The sequence below is a fragment of the Perognathus longimembris genome, chromosome 2, assembly GCF_023159225.1.
Source record: "Perognathus longimembris pacificus isolate PPM17 chromosome 2, ASM2315922v1, whole genome shotgun sequence".
Taxonomy (NCBI): Eukaryota; Metazoa; Chordata; class Mammalia; order Rodentia; family Heteromyidae; genus Perognathus; species Perognathus longimembris.
The window spans coordinates 51,134,018-51,159,118 of record NC_063162.1 but is presented as its reverse complement, the minus strand read 5'-3'; the positions used below and the strand labels follow the sequence as shown (position 1 = coordinate 51,159,118).

Below are 25,101 nucleotides of genomic sequence, written 5' to 3'. Positions count from 1 at the left end.
CAAGATTCAAGATACTAGTTCTATGTGCACCCACTAGCATAGACATAGATGCAGAAAATTCCTTCATGCTAAAAACAAACACTTAAAATTAATTCTCTTTAAGGATCATCAGATGCTTGCAAGCTCAGCCACTGTTTTAGGCTGGGTATGCCATTGCTAGAATCACCCAGAGACAGCTGGCTGAAAGTCCTTAAGTGATGAGATTCTGCTTTTCCGAACTGTGTGGCAATGCCTTGGATCACTTAACAAATCTGTCTTTTACAGCTACTTAATTTTCTGTGCACTTAAGATACGGGCATTTTAGTCTCCTTGTGATTTTGTAGCATTGGGTTTTGCTACTTTGGCCACTGGCTCACAGGAAACCAAACAACTGGGACCCATTTGGCATTTGGTGTTTTTAAATGTAAGAGGACATTTGAACTCCATGACAAATGCTGAAAAACAAAGCCCATAGCTCTGAGAGCAGAAAGGAACTGTTTATAATGAAAAGGTGGTTCCATTTTCAGTCAATCTATCACTTTAATGAGCTCTTTGCATTTCTTTGATTAATGCCCACCAAACGAGGAGGGAAAAAATTGATGTAATGGAAACAAAATGGTATATAGTCTTGGCAGCACAAGGGGGGATTTCTGTGTTTTATTGGTACCCACGTCATATCACCATCTTGCAGTGTATATGTCTGCATGTTCTCTGGCATAGAAATCCCTTAGTTTACTAGAAATGTGAGTCAGTATGAAAACAGAGTTGCTGTGTCACTGCCTGAACAGCATTTGTCATTTCCAATAGGAATTAAAGAATAAACAGATAATGATAAGGAAAGGTTCGATAAACTCTCTTATTGAAACAAGGATTTCAATAGGTGAATGAAGGTCAAGAAACAATGATGAAAAACATTTCATCATTAGCAGGTGATAAAATTAATGGGTAATTACCATTCATTCATGTTGAGATTGAAACAATGCAGGTGAAGACAACCATATGATTAACTAAATTCAAGAAGTCAAGGTTGGCTTCCTGAAGGAGATGACATGATGGAGAGGCAAGAGCTGGGCAGGGGAAAAGGAGGACAGTATGTGTGAAGCGGGTAAGCATGGTGGGAGTGGAAACTAGAATCAGAAGCTATCACTTTTCATCTCTTCTAAAAACCGACATGGCACATGTAGCTTTTCGTGGGCTTCTTACAGTGGCAAAGAAGGCTTCCCATAATCATATTCTGGTCACGGTGCTGAGATCCAGTGGCTCTTTTTTCTAACCACAATAAGTTGAAGTTCTGTTTCATTTAAATTAATTTTCATTTTGATTGTCACAAGTTTGAATGGCTCTTGTTAAATGTTGGGAGGTTGAAACATAGAGGCCGGAGAATCTTGAGAACTCCCCTCCCCCCCGCCCCCCACTCTTTTATTCTGTAACCTTGAACTGGTCACTTCCCCCTGAGAATTTTTGGTCTCTCAAAGACATTTTGGATCCTCTAGATCCAGAAGGCCTGCTCAATACCATGTCAACCCCCACTGCCAGCATGACAAGATCACACAAAGCTTTGCTATTTCGGGGGTTTTATTTTTCTTCTGCTAGTTTGTATTTGTGAATTGTTTCACAAATAAAATAGCTTGAAAAATTATTACACAAATGAATATTTAGTTTAAGCTGGGCACTCACTGGTGGCTTTCACCTGTAATCCTATCTACTTAGGAGACTGAGATGAGGATCATAGTTTGAAGCCATCTGGGGCAGGAATGTTCATGAGACTCTTACCTCCAATTAACTATCAAAAAAAAACTGAAAGTGGGAGCTGTGGATCAAGTGGTAGTGCACCAGCCTTGAGCAAAGAGGCTGAGGGACAGCACTTAGGCTCTGAGTTCAAGCCCCCCATTCTGGCGCGCACACACACACACACACACACACACACACACACAAATATTCAATTTAGGAACTCATGTAAGCAAAAGGGGAAATATACATTTTTACTACTTTACTACCTACACCTAAGAAATATGACTAATTAATCATGTAGCTGTAATACTTCTCCCCTCAAAGTAATGAATCCTATATCATTTTCCTGTGTCATTAAGTGTCTTTCTGCAATACTTTTAGTGGATACACAATTTTATCATAATCTATTTCCTAAAACTTGACACTTGTTTTCCAGTTTAACATTGTTATTGAATAATTATGAAAGAAACATTGCAGTCCAATCATTAAGATGTGGAGGTTACCTAATGTATGAAATTGTAACCTCTCTGTACATCAGTTTGATAATAAAAATTTGAAGAAAAAAGATGTGGAGGTTATGATTACTTACATATTTTTGAATGTGATAGTTTTAGGTAAAATTTTAAGCCATTTGATTCATACTGACAGAGCATGTCTTAGATTGAACATTGTAAGATGAATAAAGAGAGAACTAAAATCAGTTGAGAAATTTTGAGGAACAAGGTCTTGGTCAAATGAAGACATTAAACCAAGTGAACATTAGGTTTCTTTCCAAATCTATAGCTATACTTGTGTTTGAGTTGGGATTGGTTTTATTTAGTTTTTCCCTTCTCTTCCATCAACCATGCCCTTTGAGAGACAAATATTAGACCATATGTTCCTTAAATTAACTTTAAAGAAAGAGACTGTCTTCTTGGAAAGATGACTCTTGGAAATATATTTGTTTCATGTATAAGATTTGTGTAAGTACTCAATATATCTTACAAAGTTTAATGGACAAATAGCTATGGAGAAGTTTTGTTTGGTTGGTTTCATTTGCTTTGGTTTGGGTTGAATCCAAAATGTAAACTCTGAAAAGGATGAGCTGTACTATTTGGTGGGTACAGCCAGCTCTCCAAGGCAATAATCAAATACAAGCTCTACAAAAATGTACCATTAAAAAGTGTCATTGTTAGCTAGGCACCAGTGGCTCATGCCTGTCATCCTAGTTACTACTCAGGAGGCTGAGATCTGGAGAATGGTAGTTTCTTCCCAGGCAAAAATGTTCATGAGACTTTGTCTCCAAAATAACCAGCAAAAATCCTTGCTGTAAAATGGGACAAGTGGTAGAGAACCAGCTGTAAGCAAGCAAGCCAAGCAAGCAGAGTGATCCCAGAATTCAGATCTAAGCACTACCAAATAAATAAATAAGAGTCAATGTTACTTATTGTAAATAGAAATAAATAGGGACAGCAGAACCAACCCAATGCTGTCAACGGTCACTAGTCACAGTGAGAGGTAAACCTTAAATAAGGAAGCAGTCATTATTTTTTGATAGAAAATCTGATTCTTGTGAACAATTATCAATACCAGAAGACCATACTATCTAGGGGCTTTGGTTTCAGGGTATAAAGAAGGATTAAAAGAGTCACCAGACTGCAGTGCCTCTGGCTTTAGGATGTCAGAGCTTTGTGCCCCAGACTCCTCAGTTCTTGATTTATTTGCCTCCTTTTCACCCCATGGTGAACAAAGTGGATATCAGTAGCCATTATATGCAACCACAGCCTTTTTTAACGTCTTTTACCTAAGGTCCTCAAGGACCTAGATTGGACCCAGGTTGATGAGGACAGGCCCATCAGTGCTGAAGCCAGGATGATGGAGGACTGTCTTTCGGGGTCTGGGAAGTCCGGCTCTTGGCTTCATGGTATCCCTTCTGTGTCCAGAATGGGAACAAAGTTGTTCCCATCCACCATCACTGCAGAATGGGTTCAAGTCCATAATAACTGGTAACAACTATTCTGTTTCTGCAACTGTCTAATTTTGTGACCTAGGAACCAATAACTTTTCAGCTCTCAGCCTCGGTTTCTTCCTCTACAAAGTAGAGTGATTTATTAGAGGACTTCCCATACTCCTGCATCTCTAACATAGAATGATGGCTGAAGAGTCTATATTGGTGGATCCAATCCACCACTGGTGGATGGTGTAGTTGAGGTTTCACTGAGTTGTCTGTTTATGTGGTTTCCAAGCCCTGTCTTTATGCTCTGGTCAGAGGAAAATGACCATCTTCAGCCTTTGTACCAAGTAAGGGTTATTTGGCCTAAAACAGATATCGACACAGACAAAAGTTGTAGGAGAGTCCTCCTCTGTCCTCCTTGACATTGACTTCTAGTGTCCTATTTCTTCCAGGTGGAAAGTGGTCAGTTAATTGCGTTGGTAAATGTTCTTTTCTTGAGTATACATAGTCAATTTCCTAGCTTTCCTGACTCTGGACTCCATGTTGGTGGGAAGCCACTGAAACTACTCTTAAAAAAAATAACAAGGATAACCTGAGACATTTCTTTTTTCAGTATGGAGATTTGAATATAGGATGCCTGCCCCGCTTGCTAAGCAGTTGTTTTACCACTGAGCCATATCTTCAGTCCTTTTTGCACTGCTTATTTTTGAGATAGGTTCTTGCTTCCTGGCTGAGCACATACCTGCTGCAATCTGCCTATTTTAAGAGACTTTCTGTCATTGTTGGGATAGCATGTATGCCTCGCCACACCAGCTTCTTTCTGATGAGGTGTAAACTCAGAAAACTTTCTGCCTACTTGCCTTAGGACCGTGACTCTCCCAAGCTCCCACATAGATAAGATAACTGATTACCACTAAAACTAACTATATGCATACAAAGGATTTTGTGATTTTTCTGCCCTGGCTGGCTTTGAACCACAATCTGCCTGGTCTTCGCTTCCTAAGTAGTTAGCATACAAAGCATGAAACACTGGCACCTAGTTTGAGGGTTTTTCCTTAACTAGATTCTTCTTATAGTTTTTTCCAAAAACTGCTTTCTGAAATCAACACTGTGTGCATAGATTCCCACCTCCCCCCAAGTGAGAAGGCAATTGTGCTTCTCTACATGGAATTTTCTGTACTTGAGCTGCTGAAGAATTTGTTGGAATACATACTGCAAAAATGACTGCTGTGGCTATTACTGAAGTTGCTCAGGGGAGCTATTCAGATGCCTCATTTATTGGAGCTTAATAGATTAAAAGTCCAAATTGAGTCTCATGATATAAGCCTAATCAAGTTCTAATCTGCATAATTTTCCCATAACCAGCAATGGGAAATTTGGATAATTTATGTTCTAGCAGTTGCCAATCATGTGTTAAATAGCATTGTTGCATTTACTTATCAAAATATTTTTATTGATCTTCGCTTCATCTGGCATTTGGCTTTGGGATTCTTTTTTATTTTTTTTCCTGGACTTAACAGCAAATTTAATTCATCTCCTAGATGATGTAATATGAGATGTTTCTCTTGATTTTAACACGTCTTTATAGATCATTTTTAACAGTGATCTTTCCCTTTTACAACTTCATATTGAATACCTGTCTCAGCAAACCTAGATGACTGGGCCTAATTTATTTCCCTAGTTTAACGTAGCATATGGATTTCTAACCATCATTTATATGCATACAATAAAAGATAATTTGGCTTGCCACTTGAACCAATTCCTTTATGTTAAATCTACAGGGTTGGAGAAAGCACTTACCTTCATTTTTCCATTTAGTCTAGGGGAGGTGATAGATAAGAATTTCCACTTCCCTCTCTCCCTGGAAAGGCTTGAGGATCTAACTAGGGAAGATTTAGAAAGTACTTTGTATTTCCCCTATGGAAAAGTACTGTAATAAAGCATTTATTATATGTACTGAGTTGTACATGCTGCCGTATCAAAGCAAGTTAAGCCTAACTAAAATGGGTCCCCGTTGTTGTCTGCTATTGTTTAAAAGTAAAAACAATACCAGTAAAAAAAAAAAAAAAAGCAACATTGGCTCAGTCCTGGAAATTGCTTGCCAGAGTTGGTACCTGAAAAGAGAGACCACCCCTGGATTAGGAAATGGAACTTGGAGGGCAGTGGCTGTAGGAGAGACAGTGTCTGGCTGTGTCAACCAGATCTGTCCAGTGCCAACTGGTTATGGCATGGCCAAGTTGTATGAATGCTCTGAATATATATATATAGTGTCTGTCTTGGGGCTTGAACTTAAGGCTGAGCACTGCCTCTGAGCTTTTTTGGCTTAAGGCTAGAGTTCTACCACTTAAGCCATAGTTCCACTTCTGGCTTCTTTTGGTAGCTACATAGAGATATGAGTCTCAAAATTTTCCCGCCCAGGCTGGCTTTGAGCCACTGTCTTCAGATCTCAGCCTCCTGAGTGGCATGAGCCACTGGTACATGGCAACTGCTCTGAATCTTATTGACCTCTGTACAAAATGGAGAGATTAATAGTCCCTCAACTCATAGGGTTGTGAAGAGGAAGAAACGAGATGATCTATGAGGAAAAGCTTTTAGCCCAGACTGGCCTAAGGAGAAACAATGTGGCATGCTGTCTTAGAGGGGACTGTGGATCTAGTTTAGTGAGTTTAAAACTGGGGGCTGCACCTTTGGGCAAGTTGCTTATCTTCTCTATGTTTTATTTTGCCTCATGGGCAAAATGTCTCCTTAGGATAGTTCAGAGAACTGATTATATTAGGTGGGTAGAGTTTAGGACATCATAAGCACTCAATAAATGTTGACTGTTATGCTGGAGGCATGACTCAGTAGTGGAGCACCTGCCTAGCAAAAATGAAGCCTTTGAGTTCAACACCTCTCTGCCCAGTACTGCCAAAGAATTGCTAACTGTTACAGTTTTTATTTCCTTCAGGTTCTATGCAAGCCCCCTTCTTCATTCTCACTTCCCTTCACCAGTCTAGCTGTAGCACATTTCTGACTTGGCTTTGAGTTCCAGGACATTGAGCCCTTCCTCTTTTCTAACTCACAGATGGACACACCCTCCTACATCCTCATGTAGTGTCTCTTAGATGTCACGTACATATGGCAGCATAGGTCCCAAACAATTAAATTCTTTAAAATAATCTTGTTATTTACTGTGTCTTTTCTCCTGACCTTTTTTTTTTTCAGGAATAGGTCAAGTATTTGTGTTAGATTCTTTAGTCCCAAGCTATCCTAACTGAAATACCACTGTCTGAACATTTCGTTAAAGGGCACTTAGCCTTTCCCAAGCCACCTCAACGAGGTCCAGTTTTACCAAGCCTTGGGAATAAATAACCAGTCTTACCAAAATAATACTAAACTCTGCTGACTTTTGTTTAACTGAATCTGATCAGAGTGCATGTGGTACTCCTTAAATTAAAGGAGCAGGAGATGGGGTCTGGAAAATAGAAGGCCCCAGAAAGCTAAGAAGCTTTCTTCATGAAAACTGGTCACCAGTTTTCTATATACCTAAAGGAAATCCCAGCACTCCCTATGTCTAGACTCAACCTTTCTTAGATACTTAGTGCTGAATTGTTATTGCAGGGCTAATCTGATTATTTTAAATGAAATACATCTACAGTACTTCTTAGCTTCTCATTAATTTTCTAGTCTATTCTTTTTTGTGAAATTTCTAATCCTTCTTCAGTTCTTTATCCTTAGGGAATGGTTATCATTGGTGTTGTGCCTCTCCATAAATATTTGTTTGTTACCTGGTAAAATATTACCATTGATAGCCAGCATTTTTGAGTGCTTGCTTTATACTCAGCATTGTACTTTCCTGCTTAGCTTACAACTGCCCTAACATAGCAGGCATTATGGCTTGTGAATAAAAAAAACAGGGTAGAGAGATTCTGTGCAATGCTTATAGTTACAAAGCTAAGAAGTGGATGGTGTGTGTGTGTGTGTGTGTGTGTGTGTGTGTGTGTGTGTGTACGTACATGAATGCACCAGTACTGGGATTTGAACTGAGGGCCTGGCCTTGTTCCTTCGTTTTTCCACTCAAGGCTACTGCTCTACCACTTGAGTCATATCTCTTAATTCTGGCTTTTGGCTGGCTTATGGAGGATAAGGGTCTTACAGACTTTCTACAGAGGCTGGTTTTGAGATGCAATCCTCAGATATGAGTGGCTAGGATTACATGTGTGAGCCACCGGTGTCCAGCCAGATGGACCAATTTTAACTGCAGATATCTGACTTAAGGCCAGGGCTCTTTAATATTCCTTTCTATTTTTTCCACATGCCAAGAACTTTCTATACAATCCAGAGGTTTGAATAAACAAGAAAACCCTATCTCTTGTCTAAGTTCTTCCCTGGCATTCAAAATGAAAATATTTGGCATGAATTGCTCAAAAGATTTATGGATCATACTCAAAGCCTAAAACAGATAAAGGACACCCATCATGCCTGCCTCTGAGGACTGGGATGGGGAGGGAGGGGCCTTCTCTTGAAGAGACAAAGTGGCTTTTAGAAGTGATTTTTAGCACAAAATTTGTCTCCATGCTCATGCTCCATGGACAGCAATGAGGACATGCCTGAAGAATCAGGAGTACGTCTCAGCTAGAGGCTTGAACTGTAGTAGATGAATTAAACAAGTATTTTCCTGAGAACTTTATTCTCTCTCTCTCTCTCTCTCTCTCTCCCTTCCTCCCCCTCTCCCTCCCTCCACCCTCAGACTGATATTCTTAGTGGCTTCTTTGGTAAAATATGAGTTTGTTTCTAAAATTAGCTCAACGGTTAGCTTAACAAAGGAAGGGAACCTTGCCCAGCTCCCCTGTCCTCTGAGCTGCCAGGTATGTGGAGCGCATTCCGCGTGCAGGTGTGTGCACACAGAGCTCAAGCAGTGTGCCATGTGGAGACTCAGAGTGCTGCCAACTCTAACATGGTGAGGGGTGAGACAGCCAAGGAGCTGGTCATAATTGAGAACTGCGACTCAATGAGGGGTGACAATGCCATCACTCGCCCTCTGAGGCCAGACTGCCTTGTCCCTTCTTGATGGAAGGTGCCTGGATCTCTCTTCTCTCCAAAGTCATTTAGGAAATTTGGGTCGAGTCTGATGTTTCAGGCAATAATTTTACCATTTCGGACTCCCTAAGAAGACAAAAATGCAGTCAATTTTGCTCATCTTCACTAGAACTCTACAGTCTAGGAAAATAAGAAGTCTATTTCTAGTTGTGGTAGTTGATGTTGTGTGTGTGTGTGTGTGTGTGTGTTTGTGTGTGTGTGTGTGTGTGTGTGTGCGCCAGTCCTGAGCTTGCACTCAGGTCCTGGGCACTGTCCTTTGAGCTATTTGGTTCAAAGATAGCACTCTACCTCTTGAGCCACAGCTCCATTTCTGGCTTTTTTGGTGGTTAATTGGAGCTAAGAGTCTCACAGACTTTGCTGCCTGGGCATAGCTTCGAATTTGATCCTCAGGTCTCAGATTCTTAAGCAGCTAGGATTATAGGCATGAGACAGCTGGTGCCTAGCTTGATATATACCTCTTAAAATATGCTACTAAAAAAGTAGCAAAATAAGGCCAGGCACTGGTGGCTCATACCTGTAATTCTAGCTACTCAGAAGGCTGAGCTCTGAGAATTGTGGTTTGAAGCCATCCCTAGCAGAAAACTCTGTGGGTCTCTTATCTCCAGTTGACCAGCAAGAAGCCAGAAGTGGAAGTATGTAGAGTGCCAAGCCTTGAGAGAAAAAGCTAAGGGAAAGAGCGAGGTCCTGAGTTCAAGCCTTAGTAGCAACACAGACAAACCAAAAGGAGGTATTATTCTTGCTGAGGTTTTGTCATCAACAAAAGCAAGCTGTTTGTTGGGTTGCACATGGGTGGAGGGAGAGAAAGACCTTCAGTGGAAGGATGTCTTTGTGGACACCTCCTAGTTTGTCAGTTGCAAATGCTAATGGAGGCAGCCTTGGTGACTGAAGGGGAAAATGGAATATGAAAGCCAATGGAAAGAGGCCTCTGAAGCAGGCATGTCATTTCTAAATGAAGGTTTCATGCAAAAGAATTGAGTCTTTTTTTCCCTACAGTTGAAAATGGAATCTTTAAATAAGATAAAATAAAAGGATGCCTTGGCTGGTTGCAAGTCCCATAATGAAATACAGATTTCCTAATACTGCGTGACCTGCATTTCTCCCTGCTTTATGGGTGCTATTCCTTGACGTACAAACCCATATTTTCTCAAGTCAGCATTTGATGATGGATGTCAAAATACAGTCCATGTATTATGCATATAGCATTACCGATTTAAGGTGTTTACTTGTCAAGTTGAAGAAATTCAAAAACGTCACATCCACTGAATCTGCACAGCTGTCATATGCAGTTTTTCATGCTCTTGAATGAAACTTCTGATGAAAACAGTTTAGTTTCCCCCCTTTCTATTCTAGGGGAAGAAAACAGCTAGCATTTAAAATGTGTGTTTGTAGTTATGGGCTTGGCTTGAAAACACACAAGTTCTAAAGTTGAGGAAGATGGACACTATAATGTCATTCAAACTGACTTACCCTGTTCACAGTGAATTCACATAAAGAACAAAGTAAAGTGCAATCATGAAAAGGTACTATGGAAAACTACTTTTCTTCCAGAAAAAAAAAGTTTGCCACTTGATAGGAAATTTATACCCAGGAGAGCAGAAAACAATAATAAAAAAAAGCCCTTATATATATTTTTCTGGCATTTCATGCATTATATACTTCCAAAACAACAGGCAATTATTGAGTACCTGCCATATCATTCCTGATTCACACATGCCCCAAATGCCAGATTCAACCCATCTTGTCATTTTATTGGGTATGGAGTCAAATCCGGTCACATCATCTATTTGAAGTTATGTCCTCAGAAACTTAGTGAGTGACTTTGTGCCTGTGAGACTCAAGTTTGCCAAGGAAGCCCATGTGCAATTTACCGACGGTGAAGGGGAGAAACCAAGTTGCTGTCCTCTAAGGCTGGAGGTAGGCAAGTTACCTCACAACCAGCACGGGGCCAATGGCTCCATATGTCCTAGGCTAGCTTCCTCCCACTTAATGTATGAAGCCAGTAAGTTTCTCATATGTCTCTATATGTATCCTAAGGAAGCAGTCATTAGGCTTGGCTGTGATGATGTCTCACTACTCTCATTAAACTTGAACTTAAAGTTGTGTGTGTGTGTGTGTGTGTGTGTGTGTGTGTGTGTGTGTAAAACCTTTTTGTTTTTTTTTGTCCTAGTACTGTGGTCTCTAGCACTCTACTGCTTGAACTACAGCTTCATTTCTGGCTTTTTGCTGGCTAATTGGAGATAAAAGTCTCACAGGCTCTGCTGTAGCTAGCCTAAACCTGTGCTAATTATTCCCTATGAGGGAGACCATAGAGTCCATGTTTCTTTGGGTCTGGCTCAGTTCACTTAGTATAATTTTTTCCAAGTCCTTCCATTTCCTTATGAATGGGCCAATGTCATTCTTTCTGATAGAGGCATTAAATTCCATTGTGTATATGTACCACATTTTCCTGATCCATTCGTCTACTGAGGAGCATCAGGGTTGGTTCCATATTTTAACTATGACAAATTGTTCTGCGATGAACATTGTTGTGCTGGTGGCTTTAGTGTGTTCTTGTTTGTGGTTTTTTGTGTAGATGACCAAAAGTGGGGCTGCTGGGTCATAGGAGAGCTCTATGTTTAGCCTTCTGAGGAATCTCCATACTGTTTTCCAGAGTGGCTGAACCAGCTCACATTCCCACCAACAATGAAGTAGGAATCCCTTTTGGCCACATCCCCTCCAACATTTATTATTGTTAGTTTTCTTGATAAAGGACATTCTTATTGGGCTGAGGTGGAGCCTAATAGCTATGCCCCTATGAACACATAAGATGATGCTAAGTGAAATGAACTCCATGTTATGGAAACGACTGTTATATCACTGTTGTAATTACTTTCAACATGCCATGTGAAACCATAGCTTCTATTGTTGATGATTCTCTTGTATCCCCTTCCTGTGGTTGTACCTGCACTATCACTATCTCATCTGAGTACACTGGATAGTGTATATACTGGTATTAGAACTAGGGAAGTGAAAGGGAATATCAAAATCAAGAGACAAAGGATAAAAAGACAACTCCAAAAGCAATTCTTGCAAAACCATTTGGTGTAAACCAACTTAACAACTCATGGGGGAAGAGGGAAAGGGGGAGAAGAGAAGGGGAATCGAGGGAAAAGGCAATAAACAGTACAAGAAATGTACCCAAGGCCTAACATATGAAACTGTAACCTCTCTGTACATCACTTTGACAATAAATAAGAAAAAAAGTCTCACAGGCTGTTTTGCTTGGAATGTCTTAAAATTAGGATCCTCAGATCTCAGCTTTCTGAGTAGCTAGGATTATAGGCGTAAGCCACTAGTTGCCCTGTCCTCCCCCACCTAAAATATTACCTCTTAAGAAATCCTACTGGGCACTGTGGCTCCTCATCTCAGGAGGCAGAGATTTGGTGGGTCACATTTTCAGGCAAACCCAGGAAAAAGTTAGGGAGTGCCTCATCTCTATATAACAAGGCAGGTATGGGGGTCCCCATCTCTCAACCCAGCTACACAGGTGGCATAAATAGAAATAGCTTGTTTCAGGCCAATCCAGGCAAAAATGAGAAACACTATTTGAAAAATAACTTAAAAAAAAGAAGATGGTGTGTGGCTCAGGGGGTAGAGTGCCTGTTTAGCATGCATAAGGCCCTGAGTTCAAGCCCCTGTACCACCAAGAAGAAGAAATCTTGAGAAAGGTTGGTTTTAGGGTGGCTACCTTAAGGAACTTTTCTGTCCCTCAGTTCAGCCAGGATCATTCTGTTTTGTCTGGGGCTGGTGTTCTGTATTGATGGTGACCACCACAAGTCTTTGTACTGCAGAAATATGTAGAGCAGAGAGAATCTCTTCTTCAGTGATTCAGATTCCCCCCTGACATCTCAACACCCTGAACTCTGTCAAATGCCAGGCCTCCGGCATTCCCTGGCAGGAGGATAACCAATCAATTTGTTTAAGCCAACAGTCAGACTGGGTTAGGTTATGCTGTGGTAATGACAAAAACAAACATATCTCAGTTGGTTTAAAGCAATATGATTTTCTTTTTCATTCAGACCAAATGCTTTGTGGGTCGGGGTAACTCTCCAGAGTTGTTGTCTAGCCTTCATCTCCATGGTAACCTGTGTCCCACAGTTTCTGTAACATGGGAAAAGGAAGACAGCAAGGGCATACTTGTATCAGAAGTGATTTCACTTTGCTCTGCTCACTTCTCATGGGCCAGAGTATTTCATGTTCTGTGTGGTTGAATTTGGCTTCAAGGGGTCAGAAGTCAATCTTCCTGTGTGTGTGGAAGGTAAGGTGTATCAAGTCTGTAAGCTGCATAAATCACTGACATGGCTTAGGGTCTTAGGGAACTGTCACAGTGGGTTGGAATTGCACTGGTTTCTTTTGTTATCCTAAAAAATAGCTCATCAGAGTTGCTGCTGGAAGTGCTAATTATTGACCTATAAATAACACATAAGCTACGTTTTACAGGGGCGGGAGTTGTGCATTTCTCTGATTGCACTTTCTTCTCTCTTCTGTTCCCACTAGGATTCACACCTCCGGGAATGGACAGATCCTCTCCAGATAACAGCCCAGTGCACGGGATGTTGCGCCAGCCATCCATCACTACTGGGGTCAACATCCCTATCATCACTGAACTCGGTAGGGGTCATTGTCAACTCTGGGTACGCGCACACGCACACACACACACACACACACACACACATATAATCTTTATTTTATCCTCCCAGATCATACAGGATATGAGGATGATGGCCTGTGTCTAGTCCTTTGTAGCTTCATAGGCTACAGTGGAGTTTGTTAGGGGAAAGGGTTAGAGAGAAGGTATGGATAGAACTATAGTAGATTACTTGAAGGAAAAACTGATCTTTCTTTCCTCTGAGATGAATAGACAGTTTCCTTGGTACTGACCACTGCTTTCAAAGGAGTGTAAGATGATGGCTTTAAAATCGGGGAATCTGTTGGCGAAGTGGGGAGAATGAAGGAAAGGCTTTGTTCCGAGATTCTTTCTGGTGATTTTTTTCACCAGAGCCAAACTTTTGGATCCATCTGTCTGGATGGCTCCTGCATTGTGAACCCTCTGCTGATACACTAAACCTCGAGTCAAAGCCAAGCCTGTTCTGAGAAGGAGATAGAGCACTAGGCTGATATGTACAACTCTTCATTTAATTTTTCCTAGTTGAATTTCTCAACCAAAAGCCATTTTTAGCAGGTAACTACTCTATTCCAGAAAAAAAAAAAAGAGGGGATTTTGAGAGTCGCCTTGGTGGCCTGTGGAATCTACTTCTATTGTGGCCAGCCTGGTCCTAAGATACTAAGTATGAATTTGCTAAACTAAGCTGAGTGGTTCTTTCCCCACAAGACAAATACCAACTAAACTGCCCGTGGTCCTGGGTCCTTTTACTTTAGAATGTTTTCTCTGTTGTTCCCTCACTCTGTTCTTTTTCTGTACTTTCCTCCACTCCCTTTCCCCTAACCCTGAAATGCCCTATCCAATTAGCTAAACCGGGCAAGTTGCCTTTGGTATCTGTCAATCAGGAAAAAAACAGTGGGACGCACATTCTAATGATAACTGAACTGGGTAAGAAGCACTGCTTTTCCTTGCTATCAGTATCTCCTTTTGTTTTGTTCTTGATGTTTCTGATGATCATTGGCTTGGGGTTTTTTGTTGTTGTTTCTATTTTATTTTTTATTTTTATTTCACTGGGCTGTAACAGAAAGCACTACCCCATGGCACTGCTTTGAATGTGTTTTTATTTGTGGCTCTGGTTGGAATCGACTGTCTTGTTCTCGCGTTTCTTAATGATTTCCCCCCCCTCACCCCCACAGCATCAGTCTACCTTTGATCACACCCATCTGACCTGGCAGTTGTTTCCAAAGCATCTTTGCTTCTAATTCATTTTCTGTGGCCTGAGCCTTTTTTTTTTTTTTTTGCACATGTGCCCTGCACTCCTGCCTTCTCTCTCTATTCCTCTTCCAACACACTGTCAGTTTGACTGACATGTCTTCACAGCTCTCAGAGGAAGTCAAAGGAGGAATATAAAAATTTTAAGATAAGAAACCTAAGACGGCACTTTCCCTCCAGCTGTTTATTTTCCTTTATTCTGACTTTATTTGCCTTTTTTTCCCTCTACTAGGCCCTTTCTCAGAAGCTCTGGTTCTGAAATCATAAAAGCAGCTCCTTCCTAGGGGATCCTCTCTACCTAAAGCTAGATTTCGAGTGAGGTATAGAAGATGAGGTCAGCAGCCCTGCACTCTGACTCTCAACCCCAGGTGGCCCAGAGCCCTCTCTGAGAGGTTCATAGTGGATTTGTCTGGAAGATAAAGAGCTCTGGTCATAACTGTATTTGTCAGGCCTTTCCACAGTTGCCATGACTTGGTTAACAACCTCCATGAAGGGCACCCATCAGTAGCAGGTCTCAGAACTGGGGATTGATCTTCTAAATAGAGACAGGGAGAAGGCTGCCAGCAGAGGTATAGATGGAGAGGTGGAGAGAGCTCCTGCCTTCAAATGACTCACAAATGAAAGGAGCACTCTATTTTCTTGGCCCCAAAATATATTTCAAAATAAGAGAGCAGGCTTTTAACACAGTAATCTTACTCGTGAGGTGTCTAGAAAGGAAGGAATAAATTGTCCACCATTCACTACTGCCTTATTGTTGACGTAGCTATTTATCAGGACAAATTCACTCAGGTCAAGGAGTACCACACTATTTTCTGTTTCCAAGCCTAGGAGAGGTATCTTTTTCATGTTTAGTGGGGTTGGCTAAAAGCCTAGGTTTCTAGATTGCTCGTCTCAGAGCTATAGGGGTCATAAGAGACCCAGGGAGCTCATGTGGCCCAGATTTCTGGTTGAAAAATTCACCCAAACATCTCCATCTCGGAAACCTATAGCAGTATTTCAAAAACATCAATTCCAGGAATTTCTTCTGCCAGTTGGAATTCATGGCCACTCACTGACTACAATATCCTGGTTTGTGATTAGTGGTTAGGTGAGGGGAGCTTTGTTTAGCTCTGAGTCAATAATTTGAATAATTTGGTTATTTGAGAAGCATAGGGACTGTCCTAAAGATCTTCACTAGATGCCTTGTTTGTATTCAAAGAGGTACTCTGGTGCTCATACCTCTTCCTTCTGCCTTAAACCCTATTTCTCTGGTAGTCATACTATTATCCTCTGAACAAGTCTCTTCCTACCCCACACCCCACAGATATTAGCCATTTATCCACATATTCTGAGATGTGTACTTTATAACACTAGGTCAGTCTTCATCTGCCTGGAGATTTTCAATGAATGTTAGCATAGCAAAGCTTCCTCAGAGTTCCACTAGGAAAAAAATAGAAAAAAAAAAACACCTTAGTTTGGAGCTGTTTAACACACTGTCTCCCAACGGTATTTGTGTTACTGTTCTGGGAGGTAGGTTTTGAGCCATCTTGGTTGTTTTCCTGAGAATGGACAGTCCAAAACAATAGACAAGATTTTTCCCTGAACCCTGGCTAGTGTTTCAGAGTCCTTTTTCAAGGGTATACTTCCCCAAATTATTGAAAATCTAGAATCTCCTCTATAGGTGTAGCCATTTAACCCCCCTATTTAATGCCATCCTCTCTCTGTCCCTTGAAAAGAAATAACAGATACTATGACACTATAGATACATATATACATCACCAGCAGCTGTTATAAGTAAGCACATTTTTTTCACATCTGGACTCTAGCTTATATTTCCTGATCTCAAAAGAAGAATGCCCAAGGCCAACAACATGCTTTTTGACTGTAAAAGACAAAATTACATCTGGGCACCAGTGGTGGCTTATACCTACAATCTTAACTATTCAGGAAGCTGAGATTTGAGGATTACAATTTGAAGCTAGCCTGGGCAGAAAAATCCCATAAGACTTTTATCTCCATTTAACCACACACAGAAAAACTGAACATGGAATTGTGGCTCAAGTGCTAGAGTGCTAGCCTCAAGCACAAAAACTCAGGGACAGCACCCAAGCTCTGAGTTCAAGCCCCACAACTAACATGCACATACACACAAAAAATATTACAGCAAACTAGTTTTGAAGTATTATTTAACATTATTTACAATTCTAAAATGGGGCAGTAGCTCAAGCCCAGAATACAGACAAGTGATAGCCATAGCCAGATAAAAAGGAAAGGAAATAGAGAACAGGGAGGTAAGGTATAGAGAGAGTCTGATTAGTTACAGGTAACATCAATCATATCTTAACCTAGTTGGATTGGCTTCTTGTGATTGGCTGAGACTCAGCTACTTGTTACAGGGATAGGTTACAGTGTTTACATATCAAGTTTACATATCAAGGTTACAGGTCCATATATATGGAAACACTGGTAGGCCAAACTTGAAATATGTATGAATTAGCTTTAAACCACACTTACTTAGTTTGACAGGAAAAACAGAGGTAAGGGAGGAAAAGCTAACATTTGAAGGATCCACTAAAGCAAAACGTCAGTGTCTCTTAGAGAGGCAGAGGGAAGCCGAGTATCTTCACAGTGTAATGAGTTAGCAGACCTTTGACATCAGAAGGGCAATTGTGACAATAGCTCCTGTTTATCCAGCACATGGCATGACCTAGGGCCTGTGCCAGGTCTGATCTTATCGAGTCTCTTAACAATCTCATGAGAAAACTGCCATACCTTCCCCCATTTTACAGGTAGAGCAACTGAGGTATAGGATCATGCAGTACTTTGCACAAGGATGTTGGTGACAGAGATTGAACTTAAAGTCTGCCTATTTTTCAGAAGCTAGAAACTAAGAAACTGTGATCCGCCTGCTGCTAAAGCAGCAGAGACCACAATGTGATCAACTTTGGAAAAACGAAGCAAAGATTTCCATTAGAGTCTTTCTCTAGGGAAAAAAGATGGTGTCATTTAAAAATAATTCCATGCCTAGCCATTTATCCTATTACCATTTATTCTGCCTCATGCAATAAACAAAGTTTTTTTGCGTTTTTTTAAAGAGAAAGTTATCAAGAAAGTTACTTTAAAAATTAAAACAATAACTCTAGAAATGAGAATTAGCTGCTGATACATACAGGAAGGATTCAGAGAAAGCAAACCTCATCTATTGTCTTCTTAAAAGCACCATAATTATTCCAGAACTCACATGTGCCTTCCTTCCCGCCCCCTGACGACACTTCCCCTATTACTTGCTCTGCAAAAGTGATAATTTCTGAAGCCAAGATGGGAATGGAAATTAATTTGTCATTTAATTTTTAATGAGCTAAAGACATCTGAGTGACACAACTAATCAGTCTGTGCCTGTGTGCAGGAGGAATCCTTGAGGGCTCCTCAAATGGAAATGAAATACAACATCCAGTGCTACCGTACCTGCTGAAGGAGCACAGAAAAGACTGAGCTGGGGCTGGGAATATGGCCTAGTGGCAAGAGTGCTCGCCTCCCATACATGAAGTCCTGGGTTCGATTCCCCAGCACCACGTATACAGAAAATGGCCAGAGGTGGTGCTGTGGCCTAAGTGGCAGAGTGCTAGCCTTGAGCAAAGAAAAGCCAGGGACAGTGCTCAGGCCCTGAGTCCAAGCCCCAGGACTGGCAAAAAAAAAAAAAAAAAGGAAAGACTGAGCTGTTTCAGAAGGGGAATGGGAGAACGTGGGTGGAGCCTGGCAACTTAGAATTCAGAGAAAACCCTTGTCAGCAAGTAGCAGAAGGCAACTGGGATCCAGCCCCACCCCCTTGGGGATTCCTGAGGGTTCCACAAGACCTGTTCATTGGATGCCTCAATTCAAGACCCATGGACATCCAGGCACTCACCACACAGGCAATCCCCAGGGCAGACTATGGATCTTGCTATTTGCCTTTGCTGTGCCTCTGGTCCATTGCTCTTTTCCTCTGAATATGTTGCTTTCTTTGCTCTGTGGCTTATTATCCCAGCATGGCTACTCATCATTGAAATATGTTCATCTCTCAAAGGACTTGGCTACCAAAAAAACGCTAAAAGGTGTTTTTCAGTCATGATTCTGAAACTATGCCAAAGGACTAGTCAGTATATGCTACTAGTCCCCAGCAGCCTTCCACGGAGCAAGTCTGCTACACTACATTGCTCTTCAGGTCTCAGAAATTGAGACAACCCAACAGAAGCAGTCCGTTGAGTCCCACTGGTTCCCAGCCCCAAGATCCATCAACAGCTTCCCTCTGCTTTTGTTTCCTTTGTAGTGATTTCCATGTCTCTAAACCAGTCTCCTGGTCTCGCTCTCTGGCGCCACTAGCCTTGTGTCTCTTAGGTTCTCATTCTTACCTTCTACTTTTTCTAGTGAATGACACAAATGTTCAGTTTTTGGACCAAGACGATGACGATGACCCCGACACAGAACTGTACCTCACACAGCCCTTCGCTTGTGGGACAGCCTTTGCCGTCAGTGTCCTGGACTCACTCATGAGTGCGGTAAGTCTGTCCAGTTCCCTCCTTCCTTATTCCATGGGTGGGGAATGTGCCTATGGCCACCTCCAGTGTCAGAGGCAATAACCAGAGCTTGCACTATGGCAGCCAGCACAGAAAGCCATCAGGAAGTTTTATGCTGACATTAATCAAACCATCATACAAGTAAACATTTGGGTATACAAATTCTTAAAAAAACAAAAAACAAGAGAAGCAGGAAAGAATAGAACCTGGTCTTGGGGGATCTGAGAAAGATTGCTCAAGAAAATAATGCATACTTTATAACAAGATCTGAGCCCTAGAGAAGGGAGATTTTTGAGTGGAGTATATGCCCCAGAGGAGAGGGTCTGGTGGTAATGGGGAACCAACTTTCTCAAGGAAGGCAAAGAATGCCTGCATGCTGTGTGTTCTACCATAGTACAAGACAGGGCAAATGGGCCAAGATTAGATGTATAGGAAAACAAAACCCATTCTCAAGAGCAACAAGGAGTCAATAAAGTTGAAGAGTGCTGTAATGAGCTCATGGAGTAGGGGATTACCTTACCTGGTTTTCTGAGAATGGCTTGGATGGGCAAGAAGGCAGCAGAAAGGTCTGAATAAGTGGTTATTGTACCTAGGACTAAGGTGAAGTTGTAGAGATAGGGGAAGGTGGTTAGATTTAAGTAGTATTTTTGGTAAAATTGATAAGATTTTGTGACTAGATTAAACATAATCAGTAGGTAGAAAGAACAATGTGCCTTCCACAAGTAACTCTGGAGTCTTTGTCAGTGAGAAAGCAATCTGGATTTACCAGGCATGGGCAAGGCTTGACTGGTTTTCTGTTGCAGGATGGCAAAGAGAGGTGGATAGCTGAGAGATTGAAGGCAGCTCTGTTGTATTTTTTTTTATTTTTTCAAATAGCTTGATGTGTATCAATTGGTCAAGACATTTCTTTTCTCCATTTTTGCACCCTAAAGCAAATAACAATTAAAAGAATGGATTCCAGGTTAATGGAGCCATCTTTCACCACAAAAGGCAAAAGCAGACATTTAGAATGGGTCATAGCCTGGGTATTGTGAAGCCTTCCCACTGAGCGTCTTTATTTACTGTATAGAAATCCTGTTCATTTTTGAGTTCTCAAGCTCCCAATTTGTAAAACCGCAGACATAGGCTGGATAAAAACTGACCTTTGGAGAATCCATGAAGCAGAGTTTTATTGAACACATTAAAACCATAAACATAACTCACAGAGTCTTTATATACATACATTTCTTAAACTGCTTAAGAAGGTTATTCTCTTGAATGTGTTAAACAACTGATATGCTAATTATGCATTATTCTCATCTATTCATTAAAGCTAATTCCAGAAGGACCTCTATTTGAGGAAAGAAAAAAAAAACTCATAGTGTGTTTTAAGACTAATTTAGGTTATTCTATATCCCCAAATGTGGTCCAGCTGCAAGTATATCTCAGTTAAAAATCAGAATTATGGATATAAAAATAACAATGCAATGACTTTCATCTGAATTAAAATTGAGTGGGCATCATTCCATGGCATTGCTTTCCAAAGCAGCAGGATATAAAATAGGCCGTAGGGAGAATACTCCTGGCTTTCTTAGGGCTCATGAACCAGCCAGTTGATATTAAGACTGACTTCCTACTCATAATACCTAGTAATGATGGGCTCAGCTTTGAGAAATTGGAGCAGGTTGGAAGGAACCATAGAAGATATACAATGTATTCTGTAATGCACAAGATTCTGTCAGGCCACATCAACTCGAAATCAGACTTTGACTCATCTCTTTCAAAATGTTTTCTTTTCATTATGATCCTAGTTGGAGAGATTTCAGAACACTGTTTTCACTTTTAAAAAAAAAAACCTCACGAATACCTGTTTACTGTCATTATTTTCTTAGAACTAAAAAGTATTTTTGGTTAAAAATTTTTATATTTACACAATGATCTAACACGTATGCGTATTGGACAATCAATGTATTCTGGGATAGGACTAGCTACACCATTGGCAAAGTGTTTTGTTTTTTTTCCGTAGATTATTAAGAGTTTTAAAATGTTGTCAGCAGAATATTAAAGCAATATAGGGCCCCTGCTGAGCACAGACCCTGTTCAAACACTCAGACAGCCCACCCTAGTTCTAAGGAATGCAGTGGATTGAGTAGCCAAGAGCTTCTACACAGCAAGAGGGACATATGGTGGCCCTAGTGTGGAGGGAAGGAACACATCTGGATTTGAGTTTCACAGATAGCTAGATCATAACTAGGGAGTTCAATTCCAGAAATTTACATGAAAGATCAAGGGGAATTGGTTTGAAATAATGGTTTATAAAAGCCATATCTAATGTCCTTTGGAAATCCAAATTAAAATGTTTAGGAAAGAGTGGGTAGAAAAAGGATGGATACAATGGTAGGAGTACGAGAGCAGTAACTCTTTTGCAATTCTAGCCTGGAATAAGGGGGATCAGGAACCCAGAGTTTGCCATGGAATTAACTAGCAGCAGCCATATTTACTCTGGGCCTAGAACTGTGTCAGGCACTTCTGATCTTTCCGACAGTCATGTGACTTGACCAGGCTTAAAGGTTGAAGACAGACTTCCCAACTGGCCTATTGACAGTGACTTTTCAGATCAATCATCAGCATTCCTATCAAATCAATGCAGAGCTTGTTTTCATTGTGTCAGATGAACAAGCTGTGGAGTGAGGTTCTGAACTGGGTCTAGTGCAACAGACCCAATATATACCTAGATCTTTTGATAAAGTATTACCTGTGATTTCTTTTATTTTCTCACCCAAATGTAATCTCTGAAAAAACAGATAAGTCATGTACCCAAGCAGTAACTAGAAGGAACTAAAAGGCAGGAATACAAACAGCAGGAGCCTGAGGTAAGCTTCCATCTCAGGCATTCCCTCACAGGCACCATTGCAACAGCCACACAAATCTCTGTAGATGTCAATGGTCTTCTTTTTCGAGCATTCCTCCCCAAATTGCCACTTAATCATGTGTCTAAACATTCCCTGAATATTGTCCTTCATAACTCAACTCCTGCTGCTTACTGCTTCATTTGTTAAAAGAATAATGTTTTGATTCATCACAGCCATTCCTGGAACAGATAGGGATGTTTGAGACATGGCCTTGTGCCTTCATCCTACAAATCAAAGGCAGAAACTCACTGTGAGGAGGAATAATTACCCTTATGGGTAGAGGAAGAACACAACTTAGAGGTGTATTTTTTTCAGAGTGATCTCAGCCTGCTGCTTTCTTGCTTTTCCTTTCCCTCTTTCTGCCCTTATCTCTGTCTCTATCTTTGTCTATCTCACTCTCTGTCCGTTTCTCTCAATCTCTTTCAATATCTCTTTCTCTCTCTCGTGCGTGCACGCGTGGCAAGGAAGCCTGTTTATTTTTAGGGCTGAAACTAGCTTGTGAGTGTTCAGGTATCTTTTGCACCTGGATACCACCTCTCTTTCCCCCCAAACCAATCTAAGTTCTACCAGGAACACCCTAGAAAGAGAAGATAAGATGTGGACCCCAGAGTGGGGCTGTTTGGACCCAGACAACTTACTATGTAATCTGAAACTCTCCCTGCAGACAGACAGACACATAACAGTCCATGAACTGGGCCACAACAAAAGAGCTGTCCCCATGTTCTGTCCCTCTGGCAAACCAGTTCTTCTGAACCCATGAACATACCCCTACTCTCACACCATGCCAGGCAGACCTGTGTTAGAGGGAGAGGGAAACCCAATAGTTCTCATCTCTCATGGAAGGAAAATACTAAAAATAAAAATCCACACCAGGAAAACTAGCAAATATAAAAAATGGCAGCTATGACATGGAAAATGACAATTTTAGAGCAATTATAAACGAAAGGCAGAGTGCCATTAAAGTTAAGGCAATGTTATTAAAAGATGTGTTAATTTTCAGTTAAATTTTCTATAAAAGACCAATTAGTTTAAAAGGCTTGACAGCATTAACTGTGAAACATAAGCTCCGGTAATTATCCTTTAAAAAAAATAAGGAGAGGAAGATGTTCAAGCTTGGTGGCGGGGGAGACTCATGGGGGAAGGATGGCACCAGGCGGGCATTAGGTGGCACTGGTAGGCCGGATGGTCTAACACAGGCTAGATGGCGTTGGGGGCTCAGGTTTCCCTGTGGCAGTGCCTTGCTCCTTGGGCTGGCATTTCATAGTTTCCTGTTTCCTTATGTAACCTAGGGATCACTCGGATTTACAGGCCAAGGGCATATCAATGTGGAGCTCTCTGCATTAGGCCTAGGAACACAGATGCATGGAAAGAGGACATTTCTAAGTTAGATGCACTGCTAGTGCTTTTTTTCTTTAATTTCTGGTAATGCAGGTTTGAACTCAGGGCTTCTCACTTAAGTAAATGAGAAGCTTGGCTTACTTGCTTGGCTGATGCTCCACTATTTGACTCATGCCTCCAGACTTCTTTTTGCTGCTTATTTTGGAGACAAAGTGTCAGAGACTTTTTGGCTCAAGCTGGCTTTGAAGCTCAATCCTCCAGAGTTCACACTTCTAAGTAGCTAGGATTACAGGTGTGAGCCATGGTCATTCAACTGGTTGATCATTCTTTTTACCAACAACCGTTTATCAGTTGTACGTAAGAACTTATACAAATGATCTCTCATTTAACAAGCTATTGGTTTTTCATCCAAGTCTGAGACAGAAAAGTTACATAACGTTCCCATTGATTCTTTGTTTTTTTTCCTTTCTTCTTTCCTCTTTCTTTCTTTTCTTTCTTTCTTTTTGTCAGTCATAACTCTTGAACTCAGGCCTGGGCAACTGTCTCTGAGCTCTTTTGCTCAAGGTTAATGCTCTACCACTTGGAGCCACAGCACCACTCCCAGTTTCTGATGGTTCATTAGAGATAAGAGTCTCATGATCTTTCTTTCTCAGACCACCAGGATCCTTAGATCTCAGCATCCTGAATAGGTAGGATTACAGGATTACTGGCACCTGGCTTTTTTTTTTTTTCTATTCTTCCTTCGTTACATTCTCTCTTCCTCCCTCCTGCCTCCCAGTTCTTTCTCTCTTTTCTTTCTTTCTTTTTCCTTTCTCTTTCTCCCTTCATTTGTTTCTTCCTTCGTTCCTTCCTTCGTTCCTTCCTTCTTTCCTTCCTTCCCTCGTCTCTTTTTTCTTCCTTTCTTCCTTTTTTCTGTGATACTAGGGTTTGAACTTAGGCTTCATGATTGCTAGGCAGGAGCTCTACCACTTAAGTCACATTTCAGTACTTTTTTGTTCTCTCTGTCTATCTGTCTCTGTCTCTCTCTGTTTCTCTCTCTCTCTCTCTCTCTCTCTCTCTCTTTCTCTCTCTCTCTCTCATAGTCTCACTTTTTGTTCAGGGCTAGCCTGGACTATAATATATTTATGTTCTCACAATAGCTTGGATGACAGGCATGCATGAACACACCACCATGCTGAGTTATTGTTGAGACAGAACTTACTGTTCTCAAACCACCATCCTTAAAGGACTTCCTTAAGGACTTTTTAAAAAATATATTGTACCCTATAACTATAGGTAATTTTATTTCTTTGTATCTTATATGGTTGTCTTTTATTTCTTTGAGCTTGGCTAGCATCTCTGGCAAATTGTTGAAGAAATGGTATGAGAGTTCCCTCCTTGTTGTCCTTCTGGTCCTTAAAGGAAAACATCAATTCTTTTTGCCATTAAGTCTTACATGTTAACTGTGGGCTTTTCTTCTGTGCTCTATATGAGGGTGAAGAAGTTGCCTCTGTCCCAGTATGTTGTAAGCTTATGAAAGAGGACTGGATTCTGTTACCTGCTTCTTTGGTCCACTGGAATTCCTTCATCTTACTCCAAAAAGGAGAACTGATTCAATGTGTAAAGTCAGCTTTCCTGTCATTTAATCTTTTACTATTTCTGATATGTAGTCCAAATGTTTTACAATTTTATTCTGATGTCTATGTAAATTCTTTCTACATTTTT

General features: G+C 40.9%; 1 protein-coding gene across 9 annotated transcripts in view; it reads left to right on the top strand.

Moving 5' to 3' along the window:
* Kcnma1 (potassium calcium-activated channel subfamily M alpha 1) overlaps positions 1-25,101 on the top strand; it is a 692,132-nt gene that overhangs the window by 650,527 nt on the left and 16,504 nt on the right. For all 9 annotated transcript variants that reach the window (XM_048339123.1, XM_048339120.1, XM_048339122.1 and 6 more), the window contains 2 exons: positions 13,259-13,372; positions 19,020-19,150. In XM_048339123.1, coding sequence (XP_048195080.1) covers positions 13,259-13,372; positions 19,020-19,150 — 245 coding nt within the window. The remainder of the gene's footprint in view (positions 1-13,258; positions 13,373-19,019; positions 19,151-25,101) is intronic.